Source organism: Trachypithecus francoisi, unplaced genomic scaffold (genome assembly GCF_009764315.1).
Source record: "Trachypithecus francoisi isolate TF-2019V2 unplaced genomic scaffold, Tfra_2.0 Lachesis_group5, whole genome shotgun sequence".
Taxonomy (NCBI): domain Eukaryota; kingdom Metazoa; phylum Chordata; class Mammalia; order Primates; family Cercopithecidae; genus Trachypithecus; species Trachypithecus francoisi.
The window spans coordinates 43766146-43788365 of NW_022681470.1; the positions used below are offsets into that span (position 1 = coordinate 43766146).

The 22220-nt window shown below is 37.2% G+C and overlaps 1 protein-coding gene across 5 annotated transcripts in view; it reads left to right on the forward strand.

Moving 5' to 3' along the window:
- PLA2G4A (phospholipase A2 group IVA) overlaps window positions 1–22220 on the forward strand; it is a 148636-nt gene that overhangs the window by 52127 nt on the left and 74289 nt on the right. For all 5 annotated transcript variants that reach the window (XM_033196868.1, XM_033196870.1, XM_033196867.1 and 2 more), the window contains 2 exons: window positions 10899–11047; window positions 11975–12088. In XM_033196868.1, coding sequence (XP_033052759.1) covers window positions 10899–11047; window positions 11975–12088 — 263 coding nt within the window. The remainder of the gene's footprint in view (window positions 1–10898; window positions 11048–11974; window positions 12089–22220) is intronic.

Sequence of the window (22220 nt, forward strand, 5' to 3'; positions counted from 1 at the left end):
CCAGTGAATGGCTGAGAAGGGTCACTGACTCGAAGGAGAACCTTGGGTTTGATGCGGAGTGGGGAGGGAGACTTTAAGTCTTTCTCACCATATTTAGCCTGACTTGGTAGGCAGTGAAGGTCAAAAGTATGTTTCAGAAGGATAGTTGTGGTTGCATTATAGAAAGTTCCTTGAGAATAAGCAACTAAGAGATTATGGTAGTAGTCTATGTGAGAGGTGGTGCTTAGTTGAATTGGGGCAATTATTTTGAATGAAATGAAGGAGTCAGATGTTAACATCATTTTAGAAGTGAAAAGCTAAAACTTAGAGACAGATTGGAAATGTAAATTATGAAGAAAAGACAATAACTCTCATGCTTCTAGCCCAGACAGGTAGAAAAGATGACATCATTAAATAAAATAGGAAAGAAAGTGAGGAAAAATCACAAGTTTTTATTTTAGTTTTTTTTTTGTATTAATTTTTGTCTTGCATTTAGGAAAAGAATGATGAAAATAAATTTGCTTTGTAAATATTGAGTTTGAGATATTGTCAAGGTATTTAAGGTATTTTTGAGGCATTTGAGAGCAGATTTACGATCTCAGAATGAAGGTTGGGCTCACAGATGTAGATCAGGGAGACACTGACATTTATGTGCAAGGCAAAACTATAGGAAGGTTAAAGAAAATCCAGAACTGATTCGGAGTAACTAAACAGGATTGAACTATTTCAAAATATATTACATAAGAATAGATTATATGTTAACATATAATCAAGAACCTCATATTTTTCATACTACTTTCCCCTTGTAGCCTTGAGGAAATGAAGGAATGCATTATAGCTGCCATTTAAACTTTGAAGATAATCGACTTTAAAGGATCTGAGATTAATTAGACTACACGATTAATGTGTGCCATGTGATATGATGGGTGCATATTGAGTATTTTCAAGACTATATAAATAACTGTGATAATTCCTTTGCAACTTGGTTTTGGCTACATGAGCAATACAGTAGTTAAAGGCCTCACTTCCTTTTGAAGAATTCTAATAAGAGATTTGTAAGGGACACAAGAAGAAAGTCCACAGTTTAGTGATAAGTTGAGGTGGAGAAAGCTAGTGAAAGATACAGAGGAACTGTTTAGAGAGGTGGGTAGGAAATCACAAAAGAACGATGTATTAGACACAAAAGAAAAATAATTGCACCGAGGATGTTGCATATGTGTCAAGTAAAGTGAGAAAAAGCTCACAGAATTTGGCATTGAAGTTATGTTCGAGAGAATTAACTGTTTAGGGTAACAGAAGAAGGCAGAGGACAGTAGGTTGGAAACTTATGGAATAATGAGATTTAGAAGCAATAAGTGTAGACTATATTTATTTTTCCAAAATCTTTGATGTAGGAGAGAAAAGATCTGGAAGTATTTTCAGAATTGATGAAGTTTTGTTCATTTTTCTTAGGATGCCGAATATTTGTTTATATTTATAAGTTGAGAAAAAATAGCTAAGGCCAAACCAATATTTACAGGTTAAATTTGAGTCTGGGGATTAAAAAATAAGAAATATCTCAGAACAGTGAGATTGTGAGAAGACTGTAAGGATCCTTTTCCTTCTAAGATAATAGAGGAAGGACTTACGTATAAATGCATTATTAAATTATAAACATATTTTTCAAATTGTGAGATACAGGGAAGGAAAATGGAAAGACTACATCAAGTCCTCCCCTTTTGTTTTTTTCAGTGAAGTGTGAGTCTGAATTGTGTCCTCAAAAGAGAAGGAGTAAGTAGGGTAGGTGACTTGAAAAAAACAGTAAATGTTTGAGCAACCATGTGGAGAATGGTGGGTAGAGGGGAAGAATAGAGATTATTATAGTTTGGCCAAGTTGGGAACTAAATGGTCACTGAAGCATGCTAAAGTGACTAATAGCAGAGTGTTTACTTTTCCTAATAATAACTTAGGGAACACATTTTAAATTAATTTTTTAAAAATGTCTAAAGAAATGAAAAGCTGATGAGTAAACTGGGACTTGAGGGACTAAGATCTCAGAAGAGAAATAAGCCGGGCCGGGCGTGGTGGCTCATGCCTATAATCCCAGCACTTTGGCAAGCCAAGGCAGATGGATTGTTTGAGCCCAGGAGTTCGAGACCAGGCCTGGACAACATGGTAAAACCCCATCTCTACTAAAAATCCAAAAAGTTAGCTGAGCATGATGGCGTGAACTTGTAGTCCCAGCTACCTGGGGAAGGGGGCTAAGGCATGAGGATCACCTGAAACTAGGAGGTTGAGGCTACAGTGAGATGAGATGGCACCATGGTGCCACTGTACTTCAACCTGGGTGGCAGAGTAAGACCCTTTCTCCAAAAAAAAAAAAAAAACCAAAAGAAAAATAAAAAGATAGAAAGAAATAAACTAATATTCTGCAAGCCACATTTTCCCTCACTCTATTAGTTAGCTGCATCTAGGTAGGTTGGAGGGGAGTGATAGGGATAAGAAGTAGCCAAGCAGTGAAGATGTCAAGAATTCAGCAGAGCTTTGTCAATCTCAAAGGACTTGGAGTATAAAGACTGGATTTTAGGACAAAATAAGTTGAATTTGAGAAGCTAAGTTCCTTGAGAGAAAGCCTAGAGTAGTATGCCTGACAGCCAGCGCCTTCAACATGAGGCACTAGCCAAATTCTTGATTCATGCAGGGCAACAGCCTGAGAAGCAAACATAAAACACCTGAAAAACAGAAGAGAGTTATTGGCAGTCTCATAAGAGGAAACAAACAAACAAACAAACAAATAAGGAGATCAAAAAGACCAAATTAAAAGGGGCCAAATAAATACCCTTGACTATAAGTTGGGAGCCTTAGAGTGGGAGTGATCAAGAGGTAGACTAACCTTACAAAGAATGAAGTCAATTCATTTTTAAAAATTTAATAGAGGATAGCTGTCCTACTCTCTCTGCCTGCCAGAGAATAAAGTGGATCATCTGTGGAGGTAGATCTGGCTCTTCCATAAATTGTCATAAACAGGTCTGACATTCAGTCAAAGATTGACTGAGTCATAAATATTCAGTGGCTTGCAGAATATGAGCATAACAAAAATAAGAACAAGAAAAAATAGATCCACAGTATGGGATATGGATCTTAAAATAACTAAGAGTAATATGTTCAAGGAAATATATGCTAAGATGGAGGATTTTACCAGGAAACCAGATATATAGAAAATAATCAAATGGACAATTTTAAACTGAAAAACACAATAAATTAAGAACTCAGTAGCTGATTTTATTGTAGTTTGAAAACAGTTAAAGAGGGAATTACTGAACTGAAAAATTGGTCAATAGAAAATATCCAGACTGAAACACAAAAGACAAATAAGGAAATAAAATATAGAATAAAAAGATAAGGAATATCTGGGGTATGGTAAAAAGCACTGGGAAGAGAGAAGGAATAGGGCAAAAGTAATATTTGAAAATATAATGGCCGAGTATTTTCTGTAGCCAATAAAATATATTGAAAAGCAAAAGAACAAGAGTGGATTTCTTAACAAAACAGACAGGAACAATAAGACATTAGTTGACATCTTTGAGGTATGGAAATGAAGTAACTGCCAGTATAATCCTGAAGATATTGAGCAAAGTTCCAGGATTTAGACAACCTGATACTACAATTTATCTTAAAAATATTATAATTAAGACAGTTTGGTATTGGCGTGGTATAGATGCAAGCTTAAATGGTAGATTAATGGACTAATAGAAGAACAGATGTCAGAAACAGACTCACACTTATGTGACCACTTGATTAATGCAAAGTTTATACTGCAATGCAAGAGTTAAAGGCAGTATTACCAGTAAATAATGCTGGATCTATCGGTTACACGGGGGAAAAAAACTGAATCTTAACTCCCACCTCATATCTCAACCAGTTTAGTACCTGGGAAGCGAAAAGGTTGATACTCATAAAAGCTGCTCTAAGATCTCCGTGTGTAATTCGCAATATTATTACGTCATAAATGTATCAAAGGAATGACTACATCTGAGAATAGTATTCAGAGACATTTCTTTCAACAAATTTTCCTTTAATTTTTGATCTAACTGCTTCTAGTTAGGTCGTTTCTACTTTGTTGATAATTGAAGCATAACATCTGAACATCAGTCCATCACCTTAAACAGATTGCCAACTAACACACCCACACTTAATTTATTCTTGGATTTATTTTCTCGTGGCCATTTGAAAATATATTTTATGTCTGGAGAGAAATAGAAGTGAATGACGGGACTGGGCTTAATCTAGTTTATGGGCAGAATAACTCCTTGACAGAAGAACAGTAACTTTGTTTCCTTCTCAATGTCAAAATGTTTGTAATTTTTCTGTGTGTGTTATTATACTACTGTTCTTTAGTTCCTTGTAATATTATACATTAAGCCCCTGTTCTTCAAATGTATGCATAATAATTACCTGTTCAAGTTGTCAAAATGCAGATTTCCAGGCCCATGCTGGAGAATCTGAGTGAAGGTGCTAAGGTTCTGGGTTTTTAACAGGCACTGCAGATGAGTCCGTGAAGGTCATGGTATTTCAAGGGACTATATCTGGGGAAACACTGTTTTAAGCTCACTGTCACAATATGCTATTATGATAGATTAATGGACTAATTATATATATATTATATGTATAATGGACATACATATAATATATATTAATGGACATATTTTATATATATAAAATAGCTATGTCACCATTGCTATTCAGAATGGAAATATTTTGGCTACACATTTGAGAGGACTTTCCCCTGTGGGCTTTTTTTTTTTTTTCTATTTATCACCTAAATTGTAACAAGTTACTTGTAATCTTTATTTCAAACAAGAGGTTTAAGTTGCTACTGATGAAGGGGAAATAGGCAAATGGAGAATATTTAAAATAGAGCTAGGAGTTTAGAAGCTGCCATGAGTTCATGAGTCACATGATATATTACTTGGACAAAGCTGAAATGACAGATGGACCTGTTATGACTTCAGGCAGGCGCTCCTTAAACTTCTGAGGTTTAGTAGTAAGTTTTACAACCCTGGAATTCTGAAGCTATTTCTGGTGCATGTAGTTTCATGTCAACTTTATGGGAAGAAAAAAGAACTGTATCCCACACCCCCGACACTTTTTGTTTGTCAAGATTTAGATAAAAGGATGAGATGTAAAAGGGGTTTTTGCCCGCATATTACATCTTTGCTTCACCACCTGTTTGGCTGAAAATAATCAAGATTAGGCTGAGTTAGTGACTTAACACTCAATTGCCCTATAGGCATTAATTCACAAAGCCATGAAATAAGTATAGTGTACAGGAAAAAACAAATTCTGCATTCAACTTTTTCTTTAATTCATTTCTTGAAACTTCTCTAAAGTACTGGGCTGTGTTTACTGTCAAAGTGGGCTGCCTTCATTTTCAAATCTTCTAATTCTGTTTGCTGCCATGCCAGTGATGGTTATAGATTACGCAAAGAAACTGAGCTATGTGATTATTGTAATCCAACTTTAAACCAGCCTTAAAACTTTTTATCTTATCTACCGCTGTTACAGATGTTTCTTCGCTTACAGTGATTAGAGCTGTTGCAGATTGCAAAATCAAAGTCTGCAGTTTTGGTGGTTTTCCACTGTCCAGCATCCTTTGACATCTTGTCTCTTGCTAAAGAAGCAAGAGGAGAAATTAGAAACACTGCCATTCTTGACATATATTTTAGAAAGCTGACTTACTTTAAAAGTAAAATAAAATAATGCAAATCCAATGTGACTGCTATTAAACTGGATTCTGACTTTTTAAACAAAGTCTGTGGATGTTTTAACATATAAACATGGTATAGGCATATTGTTTTTATGGTATTTTCTTTATCATTTTGTCAGAATTAGAATTTGTTAAACATAAGACTCATTGAGAGTCTAAAATGGCGAGAAGATGGATAGATAATGGTTTGACTCATGCTGCTTCAATTTGTCCCTTCCTTTTCCTGTCTGGTGCCTGTCAAGGAACCTCACTTGTAGCCTGCTTCATCTTGTTTGGGCCAAGAAGACCTCACCCTCCTCTTTCCCAAAGATTCAAGTAAAGATCAAGTCTGAAAAGGCAATTTCCCCACCTACAATTTGACCTTATTTTTGTGTAATAATCTGGGTGACTGAGTTACTAGTCACTGGGGTAGTGTAACTGCTTATCTTCAATTTACCTTGCCTCTAAAATTAGGCTATTAACATTTGACTCACTTCCATAATCCAATTTTTCAGTTTAGTGTTTGGCTCCCTCTCAAGGCTAAACTGCTTGTGAATGAGCAGTTCCTGGCATATAGCAGGCACTCACGTATTTGTTGAATGAATGAATGATGTTTGCCTTCTGCATGCCTCCCCTTCCTACGCACTCCTTGTATTCCATGTTGTTTTTTGCTTGGCTTTGTTTTTTTTTTTTTTTTTCTATTTCTTCTTGGAAAATGGTTAAAAAAAAGAGCACTGGCCTTATGAGAAAAATCTGGCCCTATGAGATGATGTAGGGCTATGTTTCGTAACACATAATTTGAAGCATTAATTGAATACTTTCCTTCAAATTACATATTTTTCTTGATAATTTTCTACCAACTGCTATTCTAAATATGGAGTTTTACTTCTGATTTGTAATCCTGAGCACTGGTGATATGGTAGAAACACGGTTAAGGAAAAGAAGCAGTCACTTCCTGGTTGAAAATGTGATAATATTACCCTATGACATGTTCTCTTCTTCTTTGGCCCATTTCGCATTATCATCCTTCCCAGTCAATCTTTTTGTTTTCTGATTTGTATTCCCTGGTCCTGTTTGAGAGGTATAAGCACTGAGTTAGAAATGACAATGAATGGCTATTCCCTTTTCTCTAAAATAGGATATCAAAAGTGTGACCAGAAGATGACCTACATCAGTGTCAGCTAGACTATTTTGTTAAACATTGCAAGCCTTTAGTTCCACTACAGATGTGCAGATAATGGGTCTTCAGGGATGAAGGTCGGGGTCTGTGTTTTTACAATAACCCTTTTGCCCCACAGCTCTTTACCAATGATGTGTAAGGTCTAAGCCAGAGAATTAAAGGCAGTCTCAAAGGCTGATACCTCATTTGTAGATGCTTCCATTTTATAATAACAGCCAGCAAAGATACACATGCATCTAAAGAAGCTGATGGCTACATAAAGAACCAGGAGCAATACTGAACAATTAAGTGAAAGGCATTGATTATGTTTTTTGATGACCATAGCTGTTGTTGACAGAAAACATCTATTTAAAAAATTTTTTGGGAGGGAAACACAATCAATAGGTCAGAAACTATTATTTTTGTTTTTCCTTTATTTTCAATTGTTGGATCTTTTTGTTTGGACCTTTGTACTTCTTCTCTCCCCGCTCCCTCCCTCACTCTTGCTCTCACCCTCTCTTTCTCTCCCTCTAATTCCAACTCCTCTTTCTATAGAATTCGTAATGTACCTTATGATCTAATTTTTGTTACTGAGGAACATGATGTAGTAAGAGAAATGATTGTTGTAGTCAAATGACCCAGGTTCAAGATCTTGACCTGATGCTTATTAGCTATGTGGTATTGGACAGACTGCTTAACATCTCTCTGTTCCTGTTGCCTGGATACTAAAGTAAGTACTTACGTTATAGCGCTGTTGTGAGGTTTAAATGAGACTAATGTATGTAAAGTGCTTTGCACAGATCCCTGTAGTCATTACTTAGTTATTTGTTGTTTTTGTTATTAATTATAATGTCCACATGGAAAAGCACCTGTTAAATGGAAAAGTCAAGTCCTTAGGTTAGGAAACCTTAAATATTGTAATTGTTGCTTTCTGTTGTTAGCTTCTCAAGATGTACAGCTGAGGAATACAAGATATTTGCCCTCAAGTTGTTTATAGTCTTGTAAGAAAAGACAAGTCTTGTAGGAAAAGACAGATAGATGTATAATTTCATCCATAAAATATAGTGTGTCCAGTGCTATAAGACGTTAAAGGATTCGGTGGAATCCTGAAAAAGGAGTGACCGATATTTGCACGGTTTGGGCCACTCACTTTGTTGCTAAGTGTATATGTAATGGGAGAAAATTAAAATATTTTCTTTATTTGTAATTGTTTTCTTCTATTTCAGTGGGCACACATATCATACCCTGATTCAAGTGGGTATTTATGTGAAACAGACAAAACTGTTACTGGCCGGGCATGGTGGCTCATGCCTACAATCCCAGCACTTTAGGAGTCCGAGGTGGGCGGATCACAAGGTCAGGAGATCGAGACCATCCTGGCCAACATGGTGAAACCCTGTCTCTAATGAATATACAAAAGTTTGCCAGGCATAATGGCATGTGCCTGTTACCTCAGCTACTTGGGAGGCTGAGGTACGAAAATTGCTTGAACCAGGAGGTGGAGGTTGCAGTGAGCTGAGATCGTGCCACTGCACTCCAGCCTGGCAACAGAGCGAGTCTCAAAAAAGAAAAAAGAAAAAAGAAAAAAATTGTTACTTCCTAGAGACACCTCTTTTCCATCTGAATATTGCCATAATAAATACATGTTGATTTTTAATATAAGTGCCACCCCTTAAAGTTGTTCAGTGAACAATCTATGTAATCATACAAGGCAACTCTATAACAATAAGTGATATTCTTCTCACAATGGGTTCCATTATTTTATCTGATAAAGTAACCAGGATGATTTTTCTGACATTGACAAATATAATCTTTTTTTTTTTTTTTTTTTTTTTTTGAGACGGAGTCTCGCTCTGTCACCCAGGCTGGAGTGCAGGGGCGTAATCTCAGCTCACTGCAAGCTCCGTCTACCAGGTTTATGCCATTCTCCTGCCTCAGCCTCCCGAGTAGCTGGGACTACAGGCGCCCGCCACCACGCCCGGCTAGTTTTTTTGTGTTTTTTAGTAGAGACAGGGTTTCACCATGTTAGCCAGGATGATCTCGATCTCCTGACCTCATGATCCGCCCGTCTCGGCCTCCCAAAGTGCTGGGATTACAGGCTTGAGCCACCGTGCCCGGCCATAATCTTTTTTTTTAAAAAAGTACTTTTCAATTTTTTTTCCTTTTTCCTTTTTCCTTTTTAATTTTTATGAGTACATAGTAGGTGTATATATTTATGGAGTATATGAATGCTTTGATATAGGTATGCAGTGTAAAATAATCACATCATTGAGAATAGGATATCTATCCTCTGAAGCATTTTTGATTTGTTACAAATGATCCAATTACACTCTTTTGGTTATTTTTAAATGAACAATTACATTATTATTGAATATAGTCACCCTGTTGTGCTATCAAATAGCAAGTCTTATTCATTTTTCTGTTGTGTGTGTGTGTGTGTGTGTTTGCATCCATTAACCATCCCCACCTCCCCTCCAGCCCCCTACTACCCCTCCCAGCCTCTGGTAATCATCCTTCTGCCCTGTCCATGGGTTCAATTGTTTTGATTCTTAGATCCCACAAATAAGTGAGAATATGTGATGTTTGTCTTTCTGTGCCTGGCTTATTTCACTTAAGATAATAACTTCCAGTTCCATCCATGCAAATGACAAGATCTTGTTCTTCTTTATAGCTGAGTAACACTCCATTGTGTATCTGTAACACATTTTCTTTATCCATTCATCTGTTGATGGACACTTACGATGCTTCTAAATCTTAGCTATTGTATATAGTGCGGCAATAAACACAGGAGTACAGATATTTCCCCAATAAACTGATTCCTTGCTCTTGAGAATATACTCAGCAGTGGGATTGCTTGATCATGTGGTAGTTCTATTTTTAGGTTTTTGAGGAACCTCCAAATTATTCTACATAGTGGTTGTACTAATTTACATTCCCAGCAACATTGTACAAGAGATCCCTTTCCTCCACATCCTCGCCAGCATTTGTTATTGCCTGAATATAAGCCATTTTAACTGGGTGAGATGAGATCTCATCATAATTTTGATTTGCATTTCTCTGATGATCAATGATGTTGAGTACTTTTCATATGCTTATTTCCCATTTGTATGTCTTCTTTTGAGAACTGCCTATTCAAATCATTTGCTCATTTTGTTGGTTAGATTATTAGATGTTTTTCTGTAGAGGTTTTGAGCTCCTTATATATTCTGGTTATTAATTCCCTGTCAGATGGGTAGTTTGCAAATATTTTCTCCCATTCTGTGGGTTGTCTCTTCATTTTGTTGATATTTTTTTCCTTTGGTCTACAAAAAAGCTTTTCAATTTGATGTGATCCCATTTGCCCATTTTTGCTTTGATTGTCTGTGCCTATGTGGTATTGCTCAATAAATTTTTGCCCAGACTGTTGTCCTGGAGATTTTCCCCCATGTTTTCTTGTTGTAGTTTTATAGTTTGAAGTCTTACATTTAAATTTTTAATCCATTTCTATTTGATTATTGTATATGTCAAGAGATAGGAATGTAGCTTCATTCTCCTGCATATGGAGATCCAGTTTTCCCAGAGCCATTTATTGAAGGGACTGTTTTCTCCCAATGTATGTTCTTGGCACCTTTGTCAAAAATGAGTTCACAGTAGGTCTGTGAATTTGTCTCTGGTTTTAAACCCATGATCTTGTCACTGTCACAATCCTGGGTGAAGGGCATGCTGGCGTTAGCTGGGTGACATTGTTATCATCCTGTAGTAGCTTGACTGAGATGTTGACTGCTGTGTTCCTGTCCTCTCTAGATGGATGGAGGAATTCTGAATAAATCACTTAATAAACAATTCCCTCTCACAAGACTATTATGAAGGACAGCGACATATGTAAAAATATCTACCCTATGAGTTTTTCTATTATGTGTATATTATCTTGTCTCAGACATTTAAATACATCACTACAGATTCATTGAAAATAAAATGACAGCATATATTAATGAAAACATTAGGAACTATGAATCACTTTTCTATCTCCTTCTTGTTTGTGTTTACTATCTGTAGTTGATACTCCAGATCCCTATGTGGAACTTTTTATCTCTACAACCCCTGACAGTAGGAAGAGAACAAGACACTTCAATAACGATATAAACCCTGTGTGGAATGAGACCTTTGAATTTATTTTGGATCCTAATCAGGAAAATGTTTTGGAGGTAAGTGAACCATTTGGATGCTGTTAGATGGTTGTGATTCATGTTGAGAGACATGCTTGAGTTTGTTCTTTTACTGCCTTCTTGTTCCTGTTAGCTATAGCTGGAGTTAGACTGGGCAGCTTGGTAGATTAGAATCTAAACGGTGTCTGTCAAATAATATGAGTGTCTATCAGGACATACAGGAGTTAGGTAGGGTTGGGAAAACTGCTCTCCTCCCCACGTGCTTTGGAGAAAACATATTTTCTGCTGTAAAGGGGAGAATCCCAGTATAACAGAATAAAAATATTTTAAATTGCCTTTTTGAAAAGTGAAAATTAATTTTTCCCAAAATATTTGTATTGACTTTCTGCATTAATATCTTACTCATATTCCAAAGTAGAGAAGAGATAAAGTTTAATTTTTGAAAACATGATCACTGAATAAATCAATCAGGAAAATGTGAAAAATTATTATCTTATAGCAAACACAGTACTCAGAAGGAAAAGATTGGCCGGGTACTGTGGCTCATGCCACAGCATTTCAGAGCACCGAGGCAGGCAGATCACTTGAAGTCAGGAGCTCAAGACCAGCCTGGCTAATATGGCAAGACCCTGTCTCTATTAAAAAATTGCTGGATGTGGTGGCACTTGCCTGTAATCCCAGCTCCTCAGGAGGCTGAGGCAGGAGATTTGCTTGAATTTGGGAGATGGAGGTTGCAGTGAGCCGAGATCCCGCCACTGCACTCCAGTCTGGTGAGTGAGACCCTGTCTCAAAAAGAAAAAAAAGAAAAGGATAAAAGTATTGTTACCAATTAAATATTGAGATCTTCAAATGACTGTTAAATATCATTGGAGAGATTTATTTTTTAAATTGTGGTGGAAATTATAGATGATATTTCCAAAGATCCATGGGAAATTTTATTTTTGTGCTCTACATTTTACTCTATAGATTACGTTAATGGATGCCAATTATGTCATGGATGAAACTCTAGGGACTGCAACATTTCCTGTATCTTCAATGAAGGTGGGAGAGAAGAAAGAAGTTCCTTTTATTTTCAACCAAGTAAGTAACACTGCAGAATTATATTCCAACCTTATGTTAGATAAAGTCTATTGATTCTGGGAAGTTGGGTTTAACACTTGGAAAATTGTATTTATTTGTTTTTAGAATGTTTGCTTTTTAAAGAGAAAATTTTGTTTTTCTTTTTACTTTTTGTCCTAATTTTAAAAATTATTCTGACATCTATAAACTTTGGTTGAGGTATTATATCAAACACTACTAAGGCTTTAATCTCCTTTGTTGCTCCAAATGGTGACATTGGGATTCAGCAATGCCTTTGGACTCCATTGGCAGATTTAATACAAAAAATTGGGGAGGATAAAAAAAGATGCAAAATCTGAGAAGAATGGTGGAGTGTGGAGAGAAAGAGAGATGGAGAGAGAGAGAGAGAGAGAGAGAGAGAGAGAGGAGAGAGAGAGAGAGAGAACACAAGTAAGCTCAATGAAAAATGTTAGAAAATTCAAACTATTCCAAAACCACATGTTTAGTAGTAAATCTCTCCAGGGGAATAATTTCCATCTCACAGAATCCTCAAGTAAGCAGGGATAAAGCAGCAAAAGGCCAGAAGGAATGATGGGAGGTTATTGTTATTTTTGACTTTCTGGGTTTGCTGCATTTCTGAAATTTTGATAGTTTATTTTGGAATAATGAAACCTTAGGTAAATTATTTTGTACAGAATAAACTCATTGGATTTTGAATTCTATAAGAAACTAATTTAGTAGTTTATAGTAAGAAATGTAAACAACTGGTGGGCCTGTATGTGTAAGGCTGGTTAACATACTAATTTCTTGTTGTTGGGAGAGACAAGGTGTTTCTGCACATCTTTAGAATGACTTTCCAAGTACCTCCACTCACCTTAACCTACCTCTCCCTTAACTCTCAGCTACTCTGTGTTGCCTTTCCTGTTACTACCCCAAATGAGTCTTCCTCCTTTGAGTCTCTGTAATAATTATCTATGGTATTCATGGGGACTAAATTATTTATACTGTTCAATTTTTCATTTTCCTCTTGTAAACTAAAATCCTCTAGGTCAGAAAACTTGAAATACTGATTAAATGTGCCTACAGAATTAATTACATAGATGACATTTATGAAATGAATGTGTACCTATTTAGAAACCAACTTAGCCCAAATGAGCTTCTTGACTAGTCCATACAATCAGAATGGCTTAGGTACCTTGAGGATGCTCTGATCCATGCACACCTTGGTGCTTCCACCTGCTCCAGAAAGCATTTCTTCTGTCTCATGCCAAGAGATGCACTCCCCACAATTCTGTCGACCCCTTTTAATGCTATTTCATTCATTCCTTTTACAAACATTTATTGAAGATCTGCTGTGTGCCAGCCATTGTGTTTTGTTCAAGGAATAGAGATAATAAAGCATAGGAAGTTCTTCCCTGAGTTATCTCCCTCTGGGAAGGAGGTGAGTAAGGGTTGAAATGAGAAGTGGAAGTAGGAAGATACATACATGTGATAAAAAGAAATCCCCAGACGGTGAGATAAGTACCAATGAGATATGTATAGAGTGCTGTGGAAAGGCAGAATAAAGAACAATCATGTTGTGAGAGGAGGCCAGGGATGTCTCCATAGCAGTAGCTGATTTTGAACAAGTTGAACGGTGAACTGTGGTTAACACGTTGGCATTGAAAGACAGGCTGTTTGGTGTTTAAATTCCAGTTCTGTTCCTTGCCATCTGTTTTATTCTGGGAAAATAACACGTAACTCTTCTGTTCCTCAGTTTACTCACCTAAAAAATAGAAATAATATCTTCTAAGGGAATCATTGTGTTTAAACAAGTTAATTTTATTTATGTATATATAATATATGCATATGATAATATATAGTATAATGTATATTACATATAAACATATTTAATTATAATTTGATATATTTTATGGTTCAATATATGCTTACATATTATTTAGTTTATATATTAAGCATATAATTCAATACGTGATTGAAAGTGATTAAAAGTATATTATACTATAAAGTAATCAAAATAAGTGATTAAATATATCAATACCATAAACACATAGATGTACGCATGTATACATGCAGGGCTTAGAACAGTTTCTGGAACATATTAGGCACTATATAAATGTTACTTGTCATTGTTGCTGTTATTACACCTTAAGAAAAGAGCAGGATTTCATCAGTAAAGTAGTTATGAGCATTCTGGGCAGAACAGATTGCTGAAGGCCAGAGTCTTGAAAGAAGAAAGCAAGCTGGGGCACAGCAAGACAAACGGCTTGGCAGATCCATTTTGCTGAATCATAGGAAAGAGTGTGTAGAGGTGGTCAAAGGCTAAAATCTTCAGGCCTTAGCTTTTGCGTGTTGCTAGCATAGGCTCTCAGTAAATGTCTGTTGAGGGCTTTGGAAGCATGGATTGGACTTTCTGAAATCATTTTTTTTCTTTCTTCATTTTAGTCCATGATACACAGACTCCTTATAAGAGAAGATATTGTGGACAACATTCATTTCCTCTCCTGTCATTTTTTACGGCTAGATGTGTAATCCCTAGGGCTCTAAAAAGGCTTTCCACATTCCTGAATTTAAAGAAGCTTATGTAACTACTTTTTTAGTGTGCCTGGGAAAGCAGTCGTCCAAGCAGGCTTTTCTTCATTACCTTGTTTTCAGACTTCTTTGTAGTTCTTTTTTTTTTTTTTTTTTTTTTTTTTTTTTTTGAGACGGAGTCTCACTCTGTCGCCCAGGCTGGAGTGCAGTGGCCGGATCTCAGCTCACTGCAAGCTCCACCTCCCGGGTTCACGCCATTCTCCTGTCTCAGCCTCCCGAGTAGCTGGGACTACAGGCGCCCGCCTCGTCGCCCGGCTAGTTTTTTGTATTTTTTTAGTAGAGACGGGGTTTCACCGTATTAGCCAGGATGGTCTCGATCTCCTGACCTCGTGATCCGCCCGTCTCGGCCTCCCAAAGTGCTGGGATTACAGGCTTGAGCCACCGCGCCCGGCCACTTCTTTGTAGTTCTGAATGATAATTCTTTGAGCTGCAGGAGTAGTTGGGAGAGAAGTAAGCATGATGGCTAAGGGGAGAGTCCCCTGCTTGTTCCTCAGATCATATGGGAGTGCCCTGTGCAAGCCACCCAACTATCCAGCCTCTGTCCTCAGCTTGGAATTCCAGTCTTCCTGATGATCATTCTACAATGTTTACAGAGGTTGTAAGAGAGAGGAGGTGGTGAGGGAGCAATGGGAGAGAAGAGATGTAAGCCTTGAAGATAGTTACGGTAAGCCAGTGGAGGAAAAACAGCAGTTAGATTTGGTGAAGAGTGAACAAATTCTTCAAGGCAAAATAGCATTAGCAAAAACTCTTTCATAGTTTTGTCATGCAAACGTTAATACTGAGTCAACATAGAGTGATTTCTGTGTCCAGGAGACGCTGGAGAAATAACAGGAGCTTCCAAATGGAGTTGGGCAGATTCCCAGGGCCCTGCTGTACTCACTAGGAGTCGAAACTGGGAATTGAGAGGATGGACCCTCATTTTGTCTCTGTCATTCATAGCTCTCCAGAATGTTTGAATTGTTATCCTTTCTTTCTGAGTCTTATTTTCTTCATCTGTAAAATGAAGGGTTGGATTAAATTTTTTCTAAGCTCCTTTCTAATTTGTAAAATTCTGTGATCTAGAAAGAATACTTCTCTTCTTTTAAAAATATTTTATTTTTATTTTTATTTATTTATTTTTTGAGACAGAGTCTCGCTCTGTTGCCCAGGCTGGAGTGCAGGGGCATGATCTTGCTTCACTGCAACCTCTGCCTCCCGAGTTCAAGCCATTCCTGTGTCTCAGCCTCCCGAGTAGCTGAGATTATAGGCAAGGGGCATCATGCCTGGCTAATTTTTGTATTTTAGTAGAGACGGGGTTTCACTCTGTTGGCTAGGCTGTTCTCGAACTCCTAACCTCAAGTGATCCTCCTGCCTCAGCCTCCCAAAGTGCTGGGATTACAGGTGTGAGCCACCACACTCAACCTGTTTTGTTTTTTACATTAGGTTCACGAGGTACATATACAGGTTTGTTATATGGGTGTGTTGCATGATACTGAGGTTTGGGCTTCTAATGATCCTATCATCCAAGTAGTGAACATGGCATCCAATACGTAGTGTTTCAACTCTTGCTCCTTTCCTTCTCTCCTCACTTTTGGAGTCTCCAGTGTCTGTTTTTCCCATCATTATGTTCCTGTGTACCCAATGTTTAGCTTTTACTTGTAAGTACAATACCTTATTTTCATTTGGCCTTCTTCACCCAAAAGCTTTCAGTTCTTCTCATTTTACAGATATGGAAGCTAAGTGATAATAATGCAAGAATAAAAATCTATCATTTATATAGTATTATATAATTTTAAAATACTAACTTGCCAATAGATTGTGTTATTAATGTGAGAAGAATGTAAGCCTCTATTGTGCTCCTAAAATGTTGCTAAATATTGAAAAAAACTGCACAAAAGTACAATTTTCAAGGAACTAAGAATCTGTTTGGAAAGTATACTTTCATGTGTAAACTGACAGGTAATAATAAACAGTATCATGAGGTATCTATTCATTGGCTTACTTGAGAAGTTATTTATTAAACAACTGTTATGTTCCAGGCAGTATTCTAGGTGATGGACAGGATCCTGGGAATTCTCCAGGAAGCTTGCATTCTAATAGGGAAAGTAAACAGGCAATGATGAGCAAAAGAATGATCAACACGCCATTAGCTAATGAGAAATACTGTGAAGAAAATAAAGGTATGCAGTAGAAAACAGTTGGTGGGCAACTGAAGTTTGTATAGTCAGAGAAGACCTCTCTAAAACATTATTATTCTTTAAATTTTATTATAAAAATGTTCAACGTATAAAAAATTGAAAGATTTATACAGTGAACATCATATAACTGCCACCTAGATTCTATAATTACCATTTTACCAAAAAACTGCTCTTCTGATGCATTTAAAAGGAGGTAGCAGACAACAGTATACTTTACCCCTACAAACTTTAGCATATCATTAGAGTTTAATATTTATGTATGATAAATGGACAGTGCAGGCAATGTGTGCTGTGAGAGTCATAAGAATAAATTATTTATTTATTAATTAATTCATTTTACAAATAACTATTGAGCCTTCACTATGTGGTAGACACTCTTGAGGCACTGCCTATTTCAGCAGAGAATAAAATGAACAAGAATCCCTACCCTCACAAAACTTACATTCTACGTAGCAAGACAGATGAAAAGCAAGGTAAATATGTAAAAGATACTCCTGCCAGATGATGATAATGGCAAGTGTTAACTAAACTAGGGACAGAGAATGGGGCAGTGTGTATATGGGTGTGTATTGTGAACTGTCACAAAGGCAGTTCCAAAAATTTGATTAAGAAAGGCATCTCTGAGGATATCTGAGGACAGAAGGCACTCCAAGTAGAAAGGCTCTGAAACAGAGTTTGCCTAGCAAGATGAGTAACAGCAAGTAGGAGAGTGTGGCTGGAGCACAAAGAAGGAGTGGGAGGGAGACTGGGAGGAGATCAGGTCAGAGAGGTGAAGGCAGGGCTGAGGGAGCAGGATCATTGCAGGTGACAGTGGACATCAATGGCTTAGGTATGTCCTTAAAGAAAGGGTGTGGTTGAGATGGTTGGGTCTCTAAAGGGGCGGAAGGTAGTCCTGGTAAAGAGAACAGCCTAACTGAAGGCATTGGACTAGAAAGGACAGAGCATGTTTGGGAAACTGTGCCTAGATAAGTTTGATGGGAACAGATCATCCGTTCATGAAGGAAGAAGAGGTACATTGGGATGAGACCATAGCAGAGTAGAAATGTGAGATGTAGGAGTTTTGATGTTATCTTACTTACAGTAGTGAATTTTGGAAGATTCGTGACCAGGTAATGGGGAACTGAGAGGGAACTTCTGGCTTTTTCCTCAGAAGCATTAGCAAGCAAAACGTTAGTAGGTAGAGATACCAAGAATGTTGATATGGAAAACAAAAAGGTGGGTGCAGCTTACCACAGACTGCTTCTGTGGAAAGTCACTAGAATGGGGAGTGTAGAGTGACTTGAGGAAAGTCACGCTTGGCACAGCTTTAATGTGTCAAGTAGAGTTGAATGCAATGATTGCTTAGAAGCATTGAGGATCCGCTGAAGGTGGAAAGCTGAATTATGCTCTTCCTTAGACTGTGATTTTATCACTCAACTTTTATGACTTTGTTTTTTGGGGGAGAAAGACAATTTTAGGGCTGCCATTGATAAAATCTGGTTTAAATTGTATTTGTTGGAGTCAAAAGTTTAGAACATCAGAATTGTTGTTTGAGAGATGCTGGTACAACCTGCTGCTTTTGACCCAGACTCAGAGTCAGATGTCCACTTCCCAAGATGGAATCATGATTCTGCTACTTATTAACCATGTGATGGTGGACATGTTATTTTTTCTGACTTTGCCATGCATCCTCATCTGTAAAACAGGGTTACATATAGTACCTACCTTTTAGGTTGTGGTTATAGTTAGATAGGTTAATGCATACAACATATTAAAATACTTCCTGGCCAATTAAGCACTAAATAAATATTAAATATTCTCACTCTAATTATAATTGACCAGATTTAACTAAATATGTATCATGTGCTGTATGAAGTGGATTTAACTGGATATCAAACATACTTATTTGTTTGAACTTATGGACCAAAATGAACTTGTTATTTAAATACTAATGGTAGAGCTTATCGATGCAGTGATCATTTGTTTCAAGATAGTTCAGAATGCACCAGTCACTCATGACTGAATGTGTCAAATGTGGTTTGGGGTTATAGTGGCCCATTTTAAAGTGGAAAGGTCTAGAATATTCAGAATGTAGAGTGTTTTGGGAAACAAAGTAGCCCACTTCAAAAGAATCATGAAAATGCTTAGGCTTGGAAGCAGATAAGATTATGCTTCTTTATTTCTCTGGATGAAATTAGTTTGTTTTGGCCAACACTTAGAAAAAAGTTGTCTCTAAGTTGATCTTGTGTTTTAGTTTGCCATCTGTATTTAGAAGTTAGTGTTGAAAATAGCCATTCCTCATGGCTCCTGTGGCATCTCTCTGATTTTGGCTGATTGCTTTCTTTGATTGTTGCTTACTCACAAGTGCAACTTGCAAATGAATAAGATAGTTCCACAGAAGAGATAGTGACAAAGCTGAAAAAAAGAAGGGAGTTTTTATGGTGAATTCAGAATGTTGTTAGTCTCAGGATGATGTCATTGGAAAACCATGTATTGATGTTTGAAAACAAAGACTGCAATTTAAATAAGTTGTTGAGACAAAGTGGAATTTGGAGAGAAAACAAGAGAACGATAGAATTTTGTAAGAAAGTTGAGAGACCTTTGGCTGAGAAGTTAAAACTCTCAGCTATTGATGCAGGACAGAGTTCAAATGTGGCTCAAGTAATTCCTGACTTTAACAGAAAATGCATTTTTATTTTGGGTTACTAACAATTGAAACAAGTGAGATTTTTATGACTTTTATGGCAATTTATAACTTTTAAATTTTAGGGTGTTTCAGAATGCTCTTGCATTCTTGGGATTCCTCTGTTGGATGGTAAGTTCTGTCATGGAGTAGAACATGACTAGGTTATTTACCATTGTGTACCCAGCCTGGCATATATGAGGCACTTGAACCATTTTTGGATGAATGAATACATGAATGCACTTCCAGGAGGCGCTATAAACCTGACAAGTGCTCAGACAGGAGTAGTGAAAGTAATGAAGTTTAGAAGAGAAAAGTTAGACAGTCTGAGAAAAAAGAGGTAGTAGAGTGGTTTGGTAGTAGTGGTTTAGGAAATCTGGCTTATTGTATGAAAGCTAATGATTACCCAGATCTTCAGAATTTCCACTGATGTCCACCTAGCAAAAAGGACCTTAAATTAAGGAACATGAGATTATCATCAAATGTAAGGAGGAAACTATGAGAGTGTGGAACATGGCCACAGGGAAGACAATGGTTTTTAAAAGTCTTTCAAGTCTGTTAAGAACAATTATTTTGGAGGGGAGGGAGACACTTCTGAATTATCCTGAATTGTTGGGTAATGAATTAGATGATTCCTGGTAGGAAAAGCTAATTTATTTTACTAAAAATATTATGTATATCTATATGTTGCTTAGCAGTGGGGATACATGCTGAGAAATGCATCCTTAGGTGACTTCATTATTGTGTGAACATTATAAAGTGTGCTTACATAAACCTAGATGGTACAGCCTGCTATACACCTAGGTTATGTGGTACAGCCTATTGCTCCTAAGCTGCAAGTCATGTTACTGCACTGAATATGATAAGCATTTGCAACACAATGGTAAGTATTTGCATATCTAAACAAACATATCTAAGCATACAAAAGATACAATAAAAATATGGCATTATAATCTTATGGGGACCACTGTTGCAAATGTGTTTCATCGTTGAAACATCACTATGTAGTACATGACTGTATATTGAAAAAGAATTCTCAATTCATACAAAACTGTATCCAGGCCATCACCCATCATTCTATACGATGAATGCTCCTTCTAACAACCCCACAATATCACCCCTTAACACAAAAACTTTCTTCAGTTTAATCTCTCCCACTCTAGGTTCCCACGCCACCCTTCCCACACCGCCCCTAATCCCGCTTGAAGCAGCCCTGAGAAACATCGCCTTTTATCTCTCCATATCACCCCCAAAAATGTTTGCCGCCCCAACACTTCACCACTATTTTGTTTTATTTCTCTTATTAATATAAGAAGACAGGAATGTCAGGCCTCTGAGCCCAAGCCTGCACATATACATCCAGATGACCTGAGGCAACTGAAGAACCACAAAATAAGTAAAAATGGCCGGTTCCTGACTTAACTGCTGATATTACCTTGTGACATTCCTTCTCCTGGACAATAAGTCTCTGGAGTTCCCCACCAAGCACCTTGTTACCCCCGCCCCTGCCCACAAGAGAACAATCCCCTTTAACTGTAATTTTCCACTACCTACCCAAATGCTGTAAAACTGCCCCACCCCATCTCCCCTTGCTGACTCCTTTTTCGGACTCAGTCCACCTACACCCAGGTGATTAAAAAGCTTTATTGCTAAAAAAAGAAAAAAAAAAAGAAAAAAATGATTTTACTAGTGTCTCATTCAACTTTTAAACATGCAGAATTTATTAGATGTGAGTTTGCATGTATTGATGGGGTTGTAATTTCTGCTTTGCACTTCGATTGCCTCCTTGTCAGATCCACATCTTGTTCCTTCTTCACACGATTGAGATACAATGTACAGAAACATGATTCTAAGTAAAAATGACCCTTTAAAAATGACTTTATTTGCTATCCGGCACAGTTCAAGTAAATATGGATAAAGCAGAAAATATGTAATTCTCTTGAAAGATGTGCATAATGATTGAATCAATATGATGATTAATTACTGTTTGTTTCTACCTAGAAAAAAAAAAATGAATAAATTAGGAATCAGAGTTCAAAATAATGTTTTATTGAAAGTAAGTGTTGTAAATATTGGAGCACATAAGGGAAGTCATGGCATATTTGAAGAACTCTTTACTAATAGGATAGGTTCTCAAGTTTGAAATTATTTTGTTATGTGCATCTTTTTTGTAATAATCATTTTAAAGCAGGGGTCCCCAACCCCTGGTTCTGGTCTATGGCAAGTTAGGACCTAGGCTGCACAGCAGGAGGTGAGAGTTGGGCAAAGGAGCAAAGCTTCATTAGTATTTACAGTCGCTCCTCATCACATTGCTGCTCTGCCTCCTTTCAGATCAGCGGTGGCATTACATTTTCACAGGAACGTGAACTCTGTTGTGAACTACATGTGTGAAGGATCTAGGTTCATGCTCCTTATAAGAATCTAATGCCTGAGGATCTGTCACTGTCCCCCCTCACCCCCAGTGGAAGGCCTAGTTGCAGGAAAACAAGCTCAGGGCTCCCACTGTGTACATTCTGGTGAGTTGTATAATTATTTCATTATATATTCCAGTGTAATAATAATATAAATAAAGTGCACAATAAATGTAATTCACTTGAATCACGAAACCATCCCCCCTCCCACCCCGCCACCCTGGTCTATGTTAAAATTGTCTTTCACAAAACTGCTCCCTGGTGCCACAAAGGTTGGGGACTGCTGTTTTAAAGGATTTCCTTATTGTCAG